Genomic DNA, 18,074 nt, shown 5'->3' on the forward strand with positions numbered 1-18,074 from the left:
TTAAGCTGAAGGAAGAAATAGCAGATAAAGAAAACATTTTTTTCTTTCCTTATTTCATCATCAAAACACAAAAGGGAGACAAAGAAAGGAACTGGAGAACTAACAAAGAACCAAAAATCAACAGAAACGAGAAGTTACAGTATTTTTACAAAACAGGGAACTTTGCAAATCACATATATCGGAGATGATCACAAAATGCATTTTTTCCTTGACTAGTAGAAAAGAGCCCTGACACCTCAGTGAAGAACAAACAACTCAGACTTTTAAGATTCACAACAGAGAAATATTCAATTCAATATTCAACATGTTAAAATAGTCAAGAGCAGTAATATACAGATGAAAGACAACACATAAGAGTGCAAAAACATCCTGTGACTACAAGACTACCAGCTGCAAGACTAGTGGGTATTACTTTACTGGAGAGCCGGAATGGGAAAAGAAAGAGGCATTAAGGTTAGTGACAGACAAGGAGAAATAAACCAAAACAGATTGAGTTAATCTTAACATCAAACAGACAAACTGAGGACACATCCCGGATAAGAAATGGCACAGCCACATGGTCAGAGGGCTGACCAAGTTTGGGAAATGTGGTTTCTAGCCCTGTTTTCTTTATCTAAAACAGAAAAAAAAAAGGATGCCTCAGACAAGAAGTAAATCCTACCATCATCCAAGGAAACACTTGTCCACGCAATACACATTGCATGTCTCAGTATTCACCACTCTTGGTGCAGGAAAAACTAAACAGTCTTTGACAGCCAAAGTATTCATTCAACAGTAAAGCACCCAAACAAAAAACCCATACAGCACAACACTTCATCTCCTGATGAATCTACAAATCTTTGTGATATGTCACCACAGTAGTCTTAGCTTGCTCTATTGACTTTTCCATCCTCTCTAGAAGCAAGTTTTCACCAAATAGTTACTGATATAAATACAGTAAACATTCCTACTTATTACAAAGAGAACAACTACAGGTACCTCTGCAAACATCTACAGAAAGCCTGTCTATTAAAATCACTTGTAGCAATTTGGTCTTTCACCTAACACCGTCCATACTGGGGGGGGTGCTGGAGTGTTAAAATTAGCTCATACATGTTGTGAAACATTTTTTGTAATAAATTCAAGACATGCAAGAAAATCCTTTATTAATTCTAAACATCAAAGTTTTAAAATAGCAAGCAGAGACAAAATGAGAGCATACCATAGATATAAGAGGAAAAGCATTCTGCTCTAGAATAAGGCAGTCTTCTAAAGGAAAAGGACATTTCTGGTTGGAAGCAGCTAACAGGGTCTTTTCTGCATTTTTTTTTTGTTTGGTTTTTGGGTTTTGTTTTTAAAGCTAGGTAATTGTGAGCAGAAGAAGAGACAATTCACTTGGTGATTAGTGACAAACCAGGGCAAAGGCCTTGACAGTTGCATTGAGTGCATGACACTTCAGCCTTTGAACTTCAGTAACAGAGGCAGCCTAGCTATCGAGTCATCAGCTCCTCAGCAGCTACTAAGTTTGCTTTGTCCCTCTTTCTTTTTCTAGTCATGTAAGTCCAGGCTTGGGGCTTAGGACAGAGGATAATTCTTCATAGAAGGGAATACTGATGACTTGCAAAACAAACCTGTTTTTGAGGTAGTGCCTGGGATGTGCCCCTGAGCCTATTTTGACTGTTCAACTTTTACATGAAGTTGCTGATGATGAGACCTGCTTTTGTAGGTCACCTTCAATTCCAATTTTCTGGATCCTTCTCACCAGTTTCACCTGACAGGTTTAGTGTCAAATGGCTCAGAGCACTCTGACTCAGTGCTGCAGCAAACATCCAAAAGAAACAACGAGTAAGTTTGTCCAAGTTTGCTTCAAATACTTACACTCCAACCAAGCAGCTTCCTCTACTACGCAATGCCCCAGTCTCACCCCTACAGACCATAAGTTATCGCCTTGGCTTTTATCCCCCTCCTGGTAACACTTGCTATGCACTTGTCACTGGGGGGAGGGATGAAGGGCATGACACACACTGAAAATAAATCACACCAGTATTGAAATCTCTGATTATAAATATTTTGTTTGATGAGAATTAATTAGACAAGGGACATACTGAATAAGCAGTCCTCTGCTCATTTCCTTAAGACAGAGATTAACAGCTTAGTCCTGCAATTCAAGAATTTGAAAGTCTTTATTACCTTTGATAACTGATAAGCAAAATCAAGCATCTTTAGAATCAGTTTTAAGCAACAAAATTAAAAAGCAAAGCCGCCTTTGCTATAGTTAAAATTCTAAGAAGAAAAATACAAATTTGTAGGGGTACCTGATGATGCTGAATGTTCTTTATATTACAAGAAAACTCATGGTACAGTTGGAATTTATCAATATCTTTTTCATTTCCACTTTTGGACGACACTTTCGCCAAGGCTGACTGGATACAAATGTACCTTTGCTGACATCTGAATAAAAGAAACCAATGTTAATGAGGTATTTTAACATGAAGCTTGTAACAAGTCATTAGTGCTTGTATTAAATAAAAATGAATTTTGGAGTCTACCCAGTTACAAGTTATGTTAACTCCAATTACCTGCAGAACTATATTGCATATCTTAATGCCAAGACTGACATAACACATACTGACTGGAACATACCAAGAGAAGAAATTCAAGCAGACCACAGAAAAAGCTGAACACAGTCCTTCTCCTGAAGGGAATGGATACTCAAAAGCCACCATCTGCACTTCAGTTTGGTCAGTGATTGGTTCAACTTCACACAACGAATTTTCGGAAGTTGCAAAAAAAATTATAGCAGTCATCTATTCCACAGGAATGCAACATCTCTCTTGAATCTACCCAGCCTCAGAATTAATTTCTTGCTTTGAGCACTTAAGACGCATAAAACTTTTCATTATTTTTAGGAGTAACGGGGATCCCAAACAGAGAGCTTCCTGAATGCTCCTCATGTTTATTATACACACAACACACTAGATCAACAGGACCTATCTACAGAGCACTGTTAAGGAGCTTCTAGTGGTCAAAAGAGTGAAAGTGATAGTCTGATAAATGACAGCACATCCTTTACAAAACAATCCCATCATTGAAATCATCACATTGCTGTGCTCTAGCCTTTTGGTGTGTAGATGTGGTGCTTAGGGACATGGTTTAGTGGTGGACTTGGCAGTGCTAGGTTAATGTTGGACTAGATGATCTTAAAGGTCTTTTCCAACCTAAATGATTCTATGATTCTGTGATGAAGTTGGCCATTACTCACAATAAACAGCAAACAAGAGTCAACTAAACAGAACTGTGCAGATTCAAACCAACACTGCATGCTCCTAAGAAGGTATCTGTTCTTTGATAACCCTGTTCTGTCCCAGATGGTACACAGCAGAGGAAAAAAAAAATAACTAGCAACTATTACTCTGTCACATCAACCCCCTGGACATGACCAATAACTTTGAAGTCATTCAAGGAAGAAAACTTAGTCAGCTAACACAGTCAACTCCTGCTTTAAAAACAGTTACGTTCACTTGCCTGATGGTCTTCCGATGCCAAAAATCAACCATCACTGCATGCTAATTACGCTGACTGGCATCAAGCAGTAAATATTGGAGCAATAATAAATAAATAGGAAGTATTAGAGCAGATACACCTCTGGAAAGTCATAGCTTGAAGGAAGTGCAAGGAGAGAAAACTTTCCCTTACAGATCACTAACTGCAAGGGAGATACGCTCTATATGGAACAGTGGTTGGGAGTCACAGTGTCATGCCATGCTCACAGACTGAGCATGACAGCCAGGTGGGCAGAAAGGCTAAAGAATGTCTCCAACACAAGTGAAGGAATGGACCTAATGCAATCTCACAGTAACACTGTTTTCTCATCGTTAAAAAAAAAAATTAAATATCCGCACACTAGGAAACTGAATCTTACCATATAACCAGGAAAATTTAGAAAATAAAAAAAAAAAAAAAAACAAACTTACAATTTCCTGATAAAATCCAGTGTATCTTTATCTTTAGCAAAGATGTCAGCTAAAATATGCTGTACTCCAGCCTCTACTTCCTGGATAGTTGAAAGTCCTTAGACAAAAACACAGTTAATAATTATAAGAAAACTAATATGAAAAATTACTTTACACAACTGCACAAGCACTAATAAAATATATACAAACTGAAAGAAAATTGATGCAAGATATCCAACTGACTTGCAGAGGTTTCAGTGAAAAATCCTAATTCATTAGAATTTTTTTAACTAGGCTTCCTTTCCAAAACATCTGAAACAATTTTTAAATCAGCCTAAAGTGACCAATACAGTATCATAAATCAAAATGACATTAAAATGAGAAAAATTATTATTTTGTGACTTGGATGCTAACAGATCGTGACATTTACGATGCAAATTAATTATTTACAACAGTAAAACTGGATATTCAAGTATAATTTTTGCAGTTGTAGCAAGATAAGTAAATTGCAGCACAACTTTATACATTTTGCTACTGATATAGAAACTGCCTAAAATCTTTGCAAGCAATCCTGTCCTTTCTCTGTATAATAGTTTTATATTTCCACTGTTTTGTGGCCGGAGTTTGCACAGTGACACTTCTGAGGTCAGGGTACCTTCATCCTCTCCCATGAAACACTGTTCAAACAGTGAAGTTATAAAATGTCTCCATAGACAAAGTATTCTAGAGAGCTGATAATAGAATCATTCAGCTTTCCAACACACAGAACCATCCCTCATTTCACAAGACCAGAAGAGGTGGCAGAGCATTCTCCTTAGCACAGCGGTTGAATTGGACCAGAACCAGAAGGTAATGAAATAAAACTGACATCTTGTATTTTAAAATCAATATATCTAACCCTGTTTCTAGCAACAGTCAGTAACAAATGCTTCAGAGCAAAAAGCAAGAATCCTAGAGTTGGCAGATGCAGGATTAACTGTCTCCTTCAATACACATTATTTTTTACTCTGCTGTCTGATGGACTACCAATATCTTGAAAGAGCTTTATTAACACCACTTTAAAAAAACTGCATAGATCTAAACTAATATTTTTATTTAATCCAGATCCCTGCTCCTGATTGGGCTATAGAATTATACACTATAAAAAATTAATCTTGCCCTTTTTTAAAAAGGGGAAGCTAAGCTTACCTGCCAGAAAGAAAAATAAGTGTGAGAATAAAAATGTGTTATTAAATGTCTGAACTGATTGGAAGTCGTGGATTCGACTCTTCACATCTATGAGTTAGTGTTTCGTATGGTAGAAGTAACGTAACATCAGAATACAAAGCTAAAGGAATTATAAAACATGCATCATATTGAACAGGAATTATTATGAGACACTCAAGTACTAGAAGTGTACATGGTGACACTATTTTAATTCTAGCAGAGAATTTGAATGAGATAGAAGAGATCAAAAACAATCAGGATTAAGGAAATAATCAACAAATTCCCATTCAACAAGCACCACTCACATGGGCATTAACTGTGTCCATTGTAAAAACAACACATGCTTGTTTAATTAGAGAAATACTAGACCATGCATACCCCTAAAAGGAAGAACAAAGTTTTCTGGTGAGCCTACTTCCACAACTTTCAAATATCTGGCTTTAAACAAGAACGGCTGATTTTGTTCCAGTTTATTTTTAGCATAAGTTTAAAACCACTGAGAATTTAAAAATAACTGAATATTAAGATTTGATGAAAACTTTTCTGCACAGCAAATGGCTCATCCCTTCACCAGAAATTCACTCTGATCTCAAACTGTACATAGGTTGTCAACCTGGCTCTCAAGTTGATAAACTGGGTCACTTTTATATATGTATGTAGTTTCTGATATGCCTTTCAAATGGTATACATTATATAAACCTAGCACAAAACTGAAAATAGGTGTACCAATTCCAAAAATTGAAGTGTTTACGTTGCAACAAATAGCACTCCCTTCTGAATACACCCTAAATAATTTATGTGAACTTTTCCCTGAAGATTTTCATTTAGCTCTTTAGACTGTGCCAGAATAGTCAGATAGGTGGTTGCAACATACTGCTGTATGAAGTAATGACATACACTAAAATGCAGTAATTAAACAACCAGAATATTCGTTAACCGATTTTTCAATGCAAAGGTAGGATCATTTTATAAACAATATTTAAATAAAAGAACAGCAGAAGTGGGAAGAGCAAGAGTCAGCCTCACCAGTAGGTTCAGCACTTTTACGTTAAAATTAAAAAAAAAATGTTGGGGCAGGGAAGAAAAGCACTTCTCTATTTTAACACCATACAGAAGGCAGCAGCAATCTTCATATTTTGTTGTCAGAGATTGCCCCCTACAGATTCACCCATAACTGCATTCACAAAGAAACACAATTCTGCAGTCTATGTGTGACAATCATATCACTCAAGTTCCTACTCAAATTTCAGAGATTATATCTTCTCCAACCCCTACTGTCATTTAATAGCAAAAACTCTCTCCTGCTCACTCCCAATTGCCAAGGCCAGTTGTTATTAAGATATGCTTTGATCGGTGACATTTACTTCAGTAAAAAGTATGAGCATAAGCCCCATATACAATCAGCCTTGAATCTTCAGTAAACAATTCAAGTAAGAGTAGAACCATGGAGAGGTCTCAGGTATGTGGTGCAGTTCCCTCTCTCTTACCAGTAAATACAGATGTCAACTATACGCTAACATCTCCAGACTTCTGTCTCCTGGTATACCAGAATTACTACTATTTACAGCACAAAAAGACATGACATGTTTGGGAGCCATGGCATTAAATTTAAAATCTACTACATGCTGCTAAAAGAACTGTGGAATTTAAAACAGTTGCATAATGCAACATCGGAACAATTAAAATAATTTCCCTTTTAAAACATTTTCAGGCATTGAAGACATTAGTGCTCATAGAAGCAGAGTGCTTACCTTTGGTATTAGGTCTAATGTAAGAAAAGAGATTGAGTTCCATGGGATTATGCAGAAGGGAGAGAGCAGCAGGTTCTAATCCCAGCTGCTTGGCCCTCTGGGCTTTCGTGCCTTTACTCCCAGTTTTATAAGGTGCAGACTTTAAAACAAACAAAAAATACAGTTATTAAAAGGCATGGAAATATTCCAGTCATGCTATGTACTTTGCATTATGCACTATTTCATTACGCCAGTTTACATTTAAACTGAAAAAGACTAGTGTACTGACCACATGGTCTAATTCTTCCAAAGTTCTGCAATTTAATAATGCTGTTAAAAGGCAACTGGATAATTTCCCTTCTTTCTTCAACTTCTGTATCATTGTATGAGTCTTCTTTGCAACAGTACTAAAATGCAAGAAATTGATATTAACAGTCACATTTCATGGTGGATTAAAAAGGCTATTGATCATGACTTTGTTTATTACACTGCTGAAGGTCTCTCAAACCCCTGGAGATTGTGTCTTATGCTAATCCTCAAAAAACCAAGTATGACAATCCAAAAGAGTTTCTAACTATTACTTTCTTTCTCCAATTTATTCAAAACTATTTCAAAATATCTTGTTGCAGCTTTAAGAAAAATCAAACAATACTGATAGTCATTACTGCTAAATTTTTGCAAGATTACTGGCCTGGAAGCCAAATAAAAAGGCCCTAAGTTAAATCCATGTTGATGAGCACTTAGAATTGTAATTCACATCAAGATAGTACCGCAGTATCAAGTACACGGTACCAGATTTTAAAAACTCCTAGACCTTCAATAAGATACCTGTGAGCAACCACAGGCAGCAAAGGTATTTTGTTATGATTTAAACTACTTGTTCAGACAAGAATTATCTCAGGCCACCCTCCCTCTTTGGAAAGAATCTCCTGCTAGGGGATAGCCAGGGAGTACAGGGGGGAAGACACCATGTTGACAGAACAGCTGGCAAGTCTGTTCCCTTGCCATCTCAAGAAAATACAGCCACCCAAAATCAAGGAGGAGTGAGAAGAGTCTCATCTAGCCCTGCAGCAGGCTTTGCTGATCATTTCTTTGCCTCAATGGTCCCTGATGGTTTAGCCTGCCCTCTTGACACACTACAACGTCAAGACGTGCTCTTCGCTAGAGGCTTCGCTGTTCCAAGTAGGGAGTCAAAGGATTCTTAGTGATTCTTTTTCTAAGAGCACAGTTTACATCTAATTGGGCTAGGTATCTCCAGGACCTGTAAAAGCTACTAAAACTGCAGAAAGGTTAAGATCTTAATTTTTCTTTGCCAATTAATAATGCTAGATTTCTTGTTACTTAGAGTAAAAAACAGACAGGCATCAAGCATAATTACCTCAGTTTTAAGCTTTCTTCTTTAGGAGTTCCTTTATACTTGCAGTGTGTACAAAACGCCAAATCAGGGACACAGAAGCAGCAGCCGGTTGTTACTTACCTCCCCCCAGATACCTCCCTGCATTAACTTACCGTAGCTCTTCCAATGTTTGCTGCACTTCTCGCAAGGCATCGGCCTCCAGATTATTGATGAGTTCTTTTCGATACCGAGCAATAAAAGGAATTGTGTTTTCTTCTTGAAAAAGGCGAATTAAGTTTGCACATACCCATGGTTCAACATTTGTTATTTCTGCCAAGGCCTGTCACAAGCCAGGGGAAAAAAAAGTAAGGAAGGTGATAAATTGCTTTAAACAACCTCTCACTCTAATGTCAAAACCACCCCCAGAATATTATGCTGGCCAGCAGGGACTACCATCCTCCCTAAGACAGGATGCCAGGCTTCCCATGCATTCAGCCACCATACCCAGTACTTCAGAAAGACACACGGCAACCAATGTTTCCAGAAAGTTGTAACTACAGAAAAAAAAAAAATACAGGAAGGAGCGCCTCTTGGTAATGGAAAAAACCCAAACAAAAAAAACCCCACACCAACCAAAACCAACAACAACAAAACCCCAGAAAGACAACAAACATGGCAACTCAGAAAAGTTGGAACTTTTTCTTTTTTTAAACCAACACGTGCATACCTCATGGTTAAACAAAACAAAACCCACAAACCCAAAGCTGATCCAAATCCCACTCTACCAATAATCGGAAACTAGCGTGATATTACTAAAGGTTTCAAGATGAACCAAGCCTCACAAACTTGAACAGGATTTTGTACAAAGTGGGCTTTCTAAAGATATAGTGTATCAATATGGAATCCAGGAGAAACTATAGACGTACCTTAGCTCAGTAACATTGTAACTATCACAGTTTGTACTTCGCTACAGTTATTCCCATAGGTGATTTAAAAGCCTTTCCAAAGTTTTGTTCTGAAGCCTAAAAATCTAACAACTCTGCACAATCATATTCACTGCTTTTAGAGCAGCAATACATAAAGATCAAACTCTCCATCTGCATTTCCAGGAATGCTTTAGAAGACTCAGGAACAAAATTTTACACCTTTCTTAAGCAGGCAGCACTAAGGATGATGAATAGGATGTACCCAATCTGTTTGTATTAAAATCTTCCATAACCATACCCAGTCTCCCAGAACAGGAGCTATCCTAAAACTGTCTTCATCTGAACAGCTTTGAAGTTAACATCCTACAAAAACAAAGATGATATCTCCCTTGATGTCACTGTTGTTCCAAGAATGCAATTTCCTCCTTGATGGTACTGTAAATTGATATACACTCTCAAATGAGTCTCTACAATGAAATGATCCACACTAAATTTTAAATTCTGAAACTATGCATGCAGACATCCCAAATCTTTCAGCATCCCTTCCTGTAGGAGTTTCAGTTGACTATATCCACAAAAAAACCTCATGTGCTGAGACAGAAGAAATGTGCAAACTGTTACAGGCTAGCTTTATACTAAGGACTGCCTAAGTCACAGATATCTGAATAATGTTCAAGTTTGAACTTCTATCAGTTACCAACCAACATTTATATTTACAAATGTATTATGAAAATTTAAGCAGAAGTTAAATGACTACTTAACAGCACAATGACTCTCTGACACACCAACTGATGCCAAGGACTCAAATTGTATGTTAGATTCTAAGTGCTAATTATGTAGGAAATGGTTTCACTGATACCTCAGAAAAGGAAAAGATCTCATACCTGTACAATATCCCAGTTCATTTCAAATTCTTCTTTTACTTTGTTGCCTCCTAGATTTTTTACTGGCTTTCCTTCAGGACATGTCGTCGACTTAATCTTTTTAAAAGGTGGTTCATCAAATGCAAAGTCCTCCTCAGATTTCTCATGTTTCACTTGATTTCCCACTACAGGAACACTTGTTGAGGGTTTTTCATCACTCTCCAAACTCTTTACATTCTTCCCTTGGAATGAATTTATTTCCCTTTTTTTTGGCACTTCTGGCTTTTGATTTAAAGTTTCTGGTTTAGTGCCTACATCTTCTTCCTTAGGTTTTAGAAGTTGCATTCTATTATCTTCTGCAGGAGCAATAGGCAAAGATACATCCTGTCAAAAAGGCATTGAAACCATATTAAGCATTGACTGTTACAAACTGGTTCAACATTTCACTTAAAACCCAGGAAGACTTGATACCAGATACCATTTTCCCAAGCGATGTCTCTGTCTGGCAGGGAAATGCCAATCCAGAAATCAAGTAACCTGAAATATCTTGCATGGAGGAAAAGATACAAACATACCCAGCAGAACTGTGATTTAAAAGATCAAATAAAGTTATCCTGGAATGACTTTAATTGGTCTCTCCTTCAGAAGACTCTGACCTACAGTCCTTACCTCCACTCATCTCAACAAAACGGGGAGCAGCAGGGCAGGGAAGCACTCTTCTAATGAGGTGTTAGGTGCAGCATGGGAACTGGAACTGAGATTTGGTCCAAGACATTGTTTAACCTTGGACAAGCCACACCTTCTTTCCTGAATTTCCCCAGAGATCTTCAGAGTCCAAGAATGTATCTCTCAATATGCCACATATGTCAAAACATTCAGAAACATTAGTATAAACTGGAAGGACTGGCTTCTGTCATGACCTGACCTCTGATGTTAATCTTTGACAGAAGAAAGTAACTTCTGATAGAAGCGCATCTTGTATTTATCATAATAAAACTACGATCCCTACTGGGTCGAACAGCCATGCAAGGCAACGTAAGTATAGGCGGTTGTTGCGGTACCCAGCTGATGAAAAGGTAGAAGATATCGAAGCTGCAACACAGAAACCAGAGATATCAGAGTGTTTAGCTTTCATGACAGAAAGAAGAACAGAGGTATTTAATGATTTCTGTTGTTGAAAGAGATCTCCAGGAAAAAATATGTCCCATTATCATTGGCCAAAATTTTAAAGGAGGGCCCTTAGATCTGGGACACTTAAATATGTAAGAAAGCCATGTTTATCAAACATACTGAATATTCACAGTAACAGTGGAATCAGGGGAGCTGATCAGACTCAGGCAACCAAGTGAACCAGACTTGGAAAAATTCTGCTCACGTTATTTGTCAACCACAGTAATTAAATGTCTCTTGCTCACAGATACTCACCATTTCCTCTTTTATTGCTACCTTCTTGACCTTCTTCCTGGCTACAGCTGACCGTGGAGCAGCAACTTTTTTAGTTTTTGCTTCATTTTTCTTTGGCAACCGAGGTCTCTTGGCGATTTTGCTTTTTGGCTCCCACTCCTCTTCTTTCTCCTCTGATTCAGAGGTCCTGAAAAACAAACGAGTGAACAATATTGCTTATGAGAAGAATAAAAAAAAAAAAGTATAAGCAAGCCAGTCAGTGTTTTCTGACATGAAAGGAAGCAAACAGGAAAAATTAACAGAAAGGTAGGCAGACTCAACAAATACAGGTCTTTCATGCTGTTGCAGAGCTAATGGCTGGAACAATTTACCAAGCTTTCCTGAAGCTGGTCACTGGGATGTGTACACACCTGACTCAGTTGGGACAAATGGCAATTCAGTTTCACCCTATCTTCACTGTGAGCATGAAGCAGCATACGTCATTCGCGGTTTGTAATTGAAGTTTTGTGCATTAAAACTTTCTAATTAGCCTCTCAGAAACTGAGTGTTGTTCTTATGTAATTGCTCATGCTTAGCACAAACCTTTAAAAAAATCCTAAGGAAAAAATTAATCTTACGAATTAAGAAATGAAGGTAGTTCATCATCTTCTGATATAAGGGCTTTGGCTTCAGATTTCACCCTCCTTGGTAGAGACGACATCTGAAACAGTGGCAAGAAGAGAGAAATGGAACGTTTGGTTGAAGTTGTATTTTCTTATTCAGCCCTTTTACTCACTGCCAAGTGTGCCCTCACAATGTCTTCACCAATCACAAGTTTCCTCTAGAGCAAGTTTGGATTTCTTAGTATCCAAGAATTTAGGCCACAGTAGCACATATTCAACAATCTTTTCAACTGAGCAACAGACAAACCAGCACTATAGCCTCTCAAATTATTTTTCTCTTCAAATGGAAGTAATTCTTTGGCTTGCATGTAAAGCTATCCCAGCAAAAAAAGAGTACTGGTTCTCAGACATATTATTGGGTGTCACTTACATACCGTGCCAGTCTTTCCTCCATCAATCTAAGAAGCACAGAAAATAAAATTAAGATCTAGTAAAGTGAACTTGCACATGGTTTTGATGTGAACAGGACCACAAGATGGTGCATTTTGATTCAGAACTTCACCTTTAAAGATTGTCTCTTGCTCGTATGCACGATAAAAATGATTTTGAAAGAGCTGCTCATTAGCAGACAAAGTGCATAAAACAATGACCAAAGCCAAAAAAGGAAGGCACAGACTTTCTCCTGACCCAAGATTCACACTGACGATAGCCGCATTTCAGTTAATCTGTTATAGAACTTTTGGCAATGGTTGGGCCCATGAATTTCGATAATCATATTTGCCAGTTTAAAAATTTTGAGGGTACCTAAAATACTCTACCTGCCAGAAACTTAAAATAAAAAAAATAAACAAAAACACCAATAAGGTATTTCTATAACTATAAAATTCATAAACATATTTTACCTATATCTGGTACAATTTCATCATTTTTCACATTCTATTCTCCAGCTCTCGTAGCCAAAAAAAACTTTTTGCACCTTGACCTTTGATCCAGCCTTACCACTGCGATGCAAGCCGTAAAGTCCCATGTTTGCACATACAAACTGGATAAGCATTTTGTGAAGTGCCATTTAACTGAAGGGCGAAACGCCCATTTAATCCAACTTCATTCTGGCCTCTGTTCAAGCACTAGAAGCACAACTATTGTTATAAATGGCTTTCAACAAGTTTTCCTTGTAAAGCAGTACCAGAATTTAAGTGACCATTTTCAGCACCACAGAGGAAGGAGAACGGAGAACTATTGAAGCCCACATCAAACAGCACTAGGTATTAGCTTGCTTGAAAAACACCTTGTGTAGTAATTGTCATTGTCAGTAGCAGGTCAGCATTTCTGCACTGTTCCACTGACTGAAATCCCATTATGTGACTGGCTAGAACACACGTCTACCACAGGAAAACAAATTCCCACAGAACACAAAAAATATTACTCACCTTATTAGTTTCCCAGGTGACTTTTCACTGTCAGTTCCGAGACACCTTAACTTCACCCAGCCACTCTGCTTCTCCGTTTTCCTTTGCTCTTTATAGCTGAGCAGTCATTATTATAGTCTTGAATTAATTATTTATTTATTCCCATTACCTCAGAGGCATGAAAATAACGTTTCCGTTTTACATTGTACTTTAATCTGTGAACGGGAGAAACAAAAAACATTATTCATGTTTGCAACAGCAAGATTTCCAGAATTGGGTAACACCTCAGCCAGATGCATCTCTGATCCATTTTTTGCAGGCACGGGGACACTTCTCACATGGTTAGGTCTCACAGTTCTCTCTGTTTTCAAAGCAGGTGTTTAGCTTACAATATCATTATCAGTCATGCTTCTTCAGCTAATCCAACTAGGTGGGTATTTTTTAGTATTCTGAGGAAAGAGCCAACATGCATGTTCTCTCACCTAAGGTCAGCATTCCTCCTACGTAACACTGCTCTCTCAACTTCCCTGCCAGTTTTGGACACTCAGCATATCACCGTGGTAGTTTTGGGGCTTACCCAAAAGCCCAGGTAAAAGGAAAGCCTCATCTGGAAGGTCTTTTTTCTGCTAATATTTCCCTCTCACCTCCAGTGGCCAAGGGCAGGGTCTCAAAATATCTCAACATTTGTATTGCTACGTTAACTAAGATTACAGCAAGAGTAAAGCTTACTCTATTAAGTTAATCATACTTCCTGCCATCCAACACTGGTGACTGATTTAACTCTTCTGATCAGCATAAGAATAGAAGATGAGCTCCTTGTTTATGAAACCAGGTATCTTCCACATTCTTCATGAACAGATTAGTATTTGCTCCTACATTCTTAAGTCCAAGATTTACCATATAACAAATATAAAAATGGCATAGGAAAGCATGAAATAGAATAGAAAGTGATATGTAATAAGGCTAAGTCTTTATGTTCAATGTTTGCGTTTTTTTTTTTCTTTTGATTTCTTGGATTTTCCACTTTAAAAAAATAATTAGATCATCTTTTAAGTGTTTGTTGCAGTCCTTCAGAAAGCTGGAGAAGTATCAGAAATGTTTGATCCAGAAGATCAAAGAAGATAAGACCAGCACAGAATCTGTCCTCTGTCCCACTCATCAATATTGTGTCAGTTCTTACAAGCATGTAGTGAGTTGGGACTGGCCTCAGATACTCAGAACTCCAACTTTAATATAAATTATATATTATAATAATATAATTAATTATAAATTATTAATTATTATTAATTAATTTTAATTATATTATTATATTATATTATTAATCTACTAAACGTTCTTGAGAAGAGTAGTAACTTTGTTCCTAAAGGCTTTTGTACCTGCATTTGAAGTTAATCTGAACTAAGGGAAGATGTGAATTTAAAGCACAAAACTTATTTCAGAATAACTCTCCACAAACAAACAAGCCATGGTCAGAAGCCGAAATGGAGTTCTACAGCTCAAAATAAAAGCCCAATACCAAAGAGCACCTGTGAGATGAAGATCAAACATGGGTTATCACAAAGGAAAAAAAAAATGTCACGATATTTCCCTGTGAGGTAGGGCCAAGTGATAACCACCTCCCCTTCTGTATGTATACTTTGAATTAACTGTACTTCATATTTGTAGAAAAAGAATGTCGCAGTTGCTACATATATTCTTTTTGTTTACAAAGAATAATTTTTTATTCAAAACCTCAAAAGTACTTCTGATTTGATTCCAAATTGCCAGACAGCTGTCTGCTAAATTTTCCTCCTGAGCTGCCTGCGCTAGAGTGTGCTAACACCTACAGTTAATGACTAAGAAAAACAGTCCTTCTGTGATTCACTGCAGAGGGGGAGGCAAGGAAGAGGATGAAAAAGCAACAAGTCTAAATGCCACTGATGATGATGAATAACTATTACAGATTTTGTAAAAAAAAGCTTGGAGACAGTCCCTGAAGTGAGGCAGGAAGGCTCAAGAAACAGGCAAACACAGTTTTGCTCCACGTGGGGCACCTACAATGCTGACTGCACTGACTACATGACAAGGCAATCAAGCAAGCTATTGCCTGCTCCGTGCTCTGCTTCTACTGGGATACGGTCCCCCATGTCTCCTGCCTCAAGTGCTGAGGGAGCTTGGAATAGCTTTATTCACCTTCCCACAGCGTGCTGGGATCAGTACGGCATGAAGTTGACCATTTATCTCCTATTATATTTTCCAGATAGACTGGCCTCAGTGGGAAAACTGCCTTTACCCCTTCATTCTCTGTCATCTCCAGGTAACCATATGCAAAGTGAGGGCTGGTTTCTACTCTGAGCAAAGAAACTATAGCTTGCATAGATCTGTATCCCCTTCCCAAATCCAGAAAAGTCCCATAGCTGTAGAACAGCCAATTACAAAGCCGACTGCTTCTTGAAAAATGAGAAGTAACCAATTTATACCAGACACAAGTCAGAGTAGACTTTTTTCCCCCTCCTGTGTCTGTGTTCAGTATTGCTGTACCTTATCGCAGGTGTTTGCAGTGCCTGCTTACTGGTGTCTCCTGTACTTATCACCTAAAGGAAGCAAACACGCAGTACCCAGTGATGTGCACAAGTTATCCCTGCGTAGGATTACACTGGCTTGCCAGTTGGCATATTGAACTCCTACAACTCTGTTCTAGCAGCTCTCCTCACACCTGAGGCCAGCAAACTTCCAAGTAACATTTGCTAACACCTTATTTTTTTCTTATTTTATATATGCTGTCGGAAACTTTGCAGTCATTAAAAAAAAATATGTTGTTCCTTGAGAAAAAGAGTTCTTAATCATCTCACCAACAGTATTTTACTTTCATGCCAGGCAACAGGAGCTAGAAACTTCAGCCTTGCCCACATACTTTAACTCCCAACTCCTGCTTCATTTCAGATTGGTCCACGTACAATATTCTGCCTCTGTGCAATAGGCCGAAACCTTAATGCTGAACCTTCACACTAGACCCTTGATCCCCTACTGAAGAGAATCAAAACTCTTCTGCTTGTCCATCTCCCAAATGACAGCAGCCAGCATGAAACATCATTGCTTGAAACACCTGAATTCCCTTTGCTTCACACACTTGGTCATCATTAAAGCCTTGCTCCTCCACAAAACCCAAAACAGTTACAGCGTGTTCTTCAAAAGTACTTCCCACTTAAAAATGAAAGAGGACTTTGCAGAGCTATTATGTGGTCCAGTGAAGAAGAGCTGAAACTACTTAAATCATTGCTGTTGTAGATAAATACATCTCCCAGGTCTACTCTCCAAATAGTTTGGCATCAGTTCTTTTGTTCCCACCACTTCTATTCTCTGCATGCAGTGCAGAGCTCCACAATGCATTCAAGCTATCCTGATGGCTGTAAATCGCACCCTTCTCCCTGCCTGTCAGCTTCTCATTAAAATAAGGCTAGTGTAGTTTGGTGTTGGGCCATGCCAGGAATCAAGAAGGGTGACAGGGTAGCTCTTATTACACTTCACTGTACAGAATCTTAATATGGGTATGCACAAAACATACAGCAAGGAAGTCATCTTTCCTCTGTCCTCTCTCCCCAAACAGGAGTTCTAGGTAGCAGAGAGAATATAAGTAGATTAAGGCTTTAAAGGCCTTATGTTAAAGAGCAATCCAAGTCTCATTTAGAGACTGATATTCTCCTCAACCTCGCTATTCATGCAAAGATACAACCCATTAAAAGTAATTTTCATCATACTTGAATCCAGGTGGCATAAGCAACTGCTTGCAGAAAGAAAAGTTTAACAACAGTTTAATAGTAATTAGATGAAAAAAAACCTCTCTCCCCTCCACCATTCTCCCAGCATTAGCACAAGGCTATGTATTGTAGCTCCGCTACTAGAGCAACAATTTTCAGTGTCAGAAATCGTTCCAGTAACCCTAATAGACTGTGACATCTTCTACAGGGCACTTTAGAAAAAAATTGTATTTAAGAGTTGAAAGTTATAGAAGAAATTATACTTTCACAGTATGATCAAATGAATGCCATTATGGCAAATTTAAATCTCATAACCTTACTACATGAAGTCACATAAATCCCTCATAACTAGAGAAATATAGCTCTGAATGTCAGCAAAGTCTACTGCACCTTACAACTCAATCAAATAGATTCTTCTACCTGAAGGTACAGGATTGAAAAAAAACCCAAACAACACAGAAGCAAACAAACACAACACCACCACACATATACTTGGAAATTAATTTCATTTCAGTAACTGCAAAAAAATCCCTCTCCAGCAGAAAAGGACATCGAAACTTCTTAAGCGGTTTTCTGGTTAATCTAAAGTAATGTGTTCCTTTCAGAAAGGAAATCTGTCTGTGCAGGAAGCTCCTCAAACATTGCTCTGCAACCTCTGCTTTTCTAGCATGAAGAAAATAGCAAGTATAATAGAATTTTGCATTTTAGCTTTTTCTTAAATCACACAGTACTACCCAAATGACAGTATATTATAATACCAAGCATCTGGGGCAGGACATAAAAAGCACTACGAATCCCACACGACAACTGAATTTCAGACCATTATTAGTAGCAGCAGAATGGCCCACTTCAATAATTATATGTAGGCTCTCAACAGTTTGATTTCGCTTGTCATTTTAAGACACCCCCATTGCATGCCAGAATAACAT

The 18,074-nt window shown here is 37.9% G+C and overlaps 1 protein-coding gene across 5 annotated transcripts in view; it reads right to left on the reverse strand.

Moving 5' to 3' along the window:
• The window catches only part of SRBD1 (S1 RNA binding domain 1), a 131,277-nt gene that overhangs the window by 111,494 nt on the left and 1,709 nt on the right, over nucleotides 1–18,074 (reverse strand). For all 5 annotated transcript variants that reach the window (XM_087775137.1, XM_087775133.1, XM_087775135.1 and 2 more), the window contains exons 3-11: nucleotides 13,430–13,623; nucleotides 12,015–12,097; nucleotides 11,419–11,584; nucleotides 10,015–10,377; nucleotides 8,378–8,544; nucleotides 7,158–7,275; nucleotides 6,890–7,028; nucleotides 3,954–4,050; nucleotides 2,295–2,430 (exon numbers count right to left, since the gene is read on the reverse strand). In XM_087775137.1, coding sequence (XP_087631263.1) covers nucleotides 2,295–2,430; nucleotides 3,954–4,050; nucleotides 6,890–7,028; nucleotides 7,158–7,275; nucleotides 8,378–8,544; nucleotides 10,015–10,377; nucleotides 11,419–11,584; nucleotides 12,015–12,097 — 1,269 coding nt within the window. In that variant the 5' untranslated portion in view covers nucleotides 13,430–13,623. The remainder of the gene's footprint in view (nucleotides 1–2,294; nucleotides 2,431–3,953; nucleotides 4,051–6,889; nucleotides 7,029–7,157; nucleotides 7,276–8,377; nucleotides 8,545–10,014; nucleotides 10,378–11,418; nucleotides 11,585–12,014; nucleotides 12,098–13,429; nucleotides 13,624–18,074) is intronic.

The sequence above is a fragment of the Nipponia nippon genome, unplaced genomic scaffold, assembly GCF_047370975.1.
Source record: "Nipponia nippon isolate SJK-2023a ecotype South Korea unplaced genomic scaffold, ASM4737097v1 scaffold_4, whole genome shotgun sequence".
NCBI classification, from domain to species: domain Eukaryota; kingdom Metazoa; phylum Chordata; class Aves; order Pelecaniformes; family Threskiornithidae; genus Nipponia; species Nipponia nippon.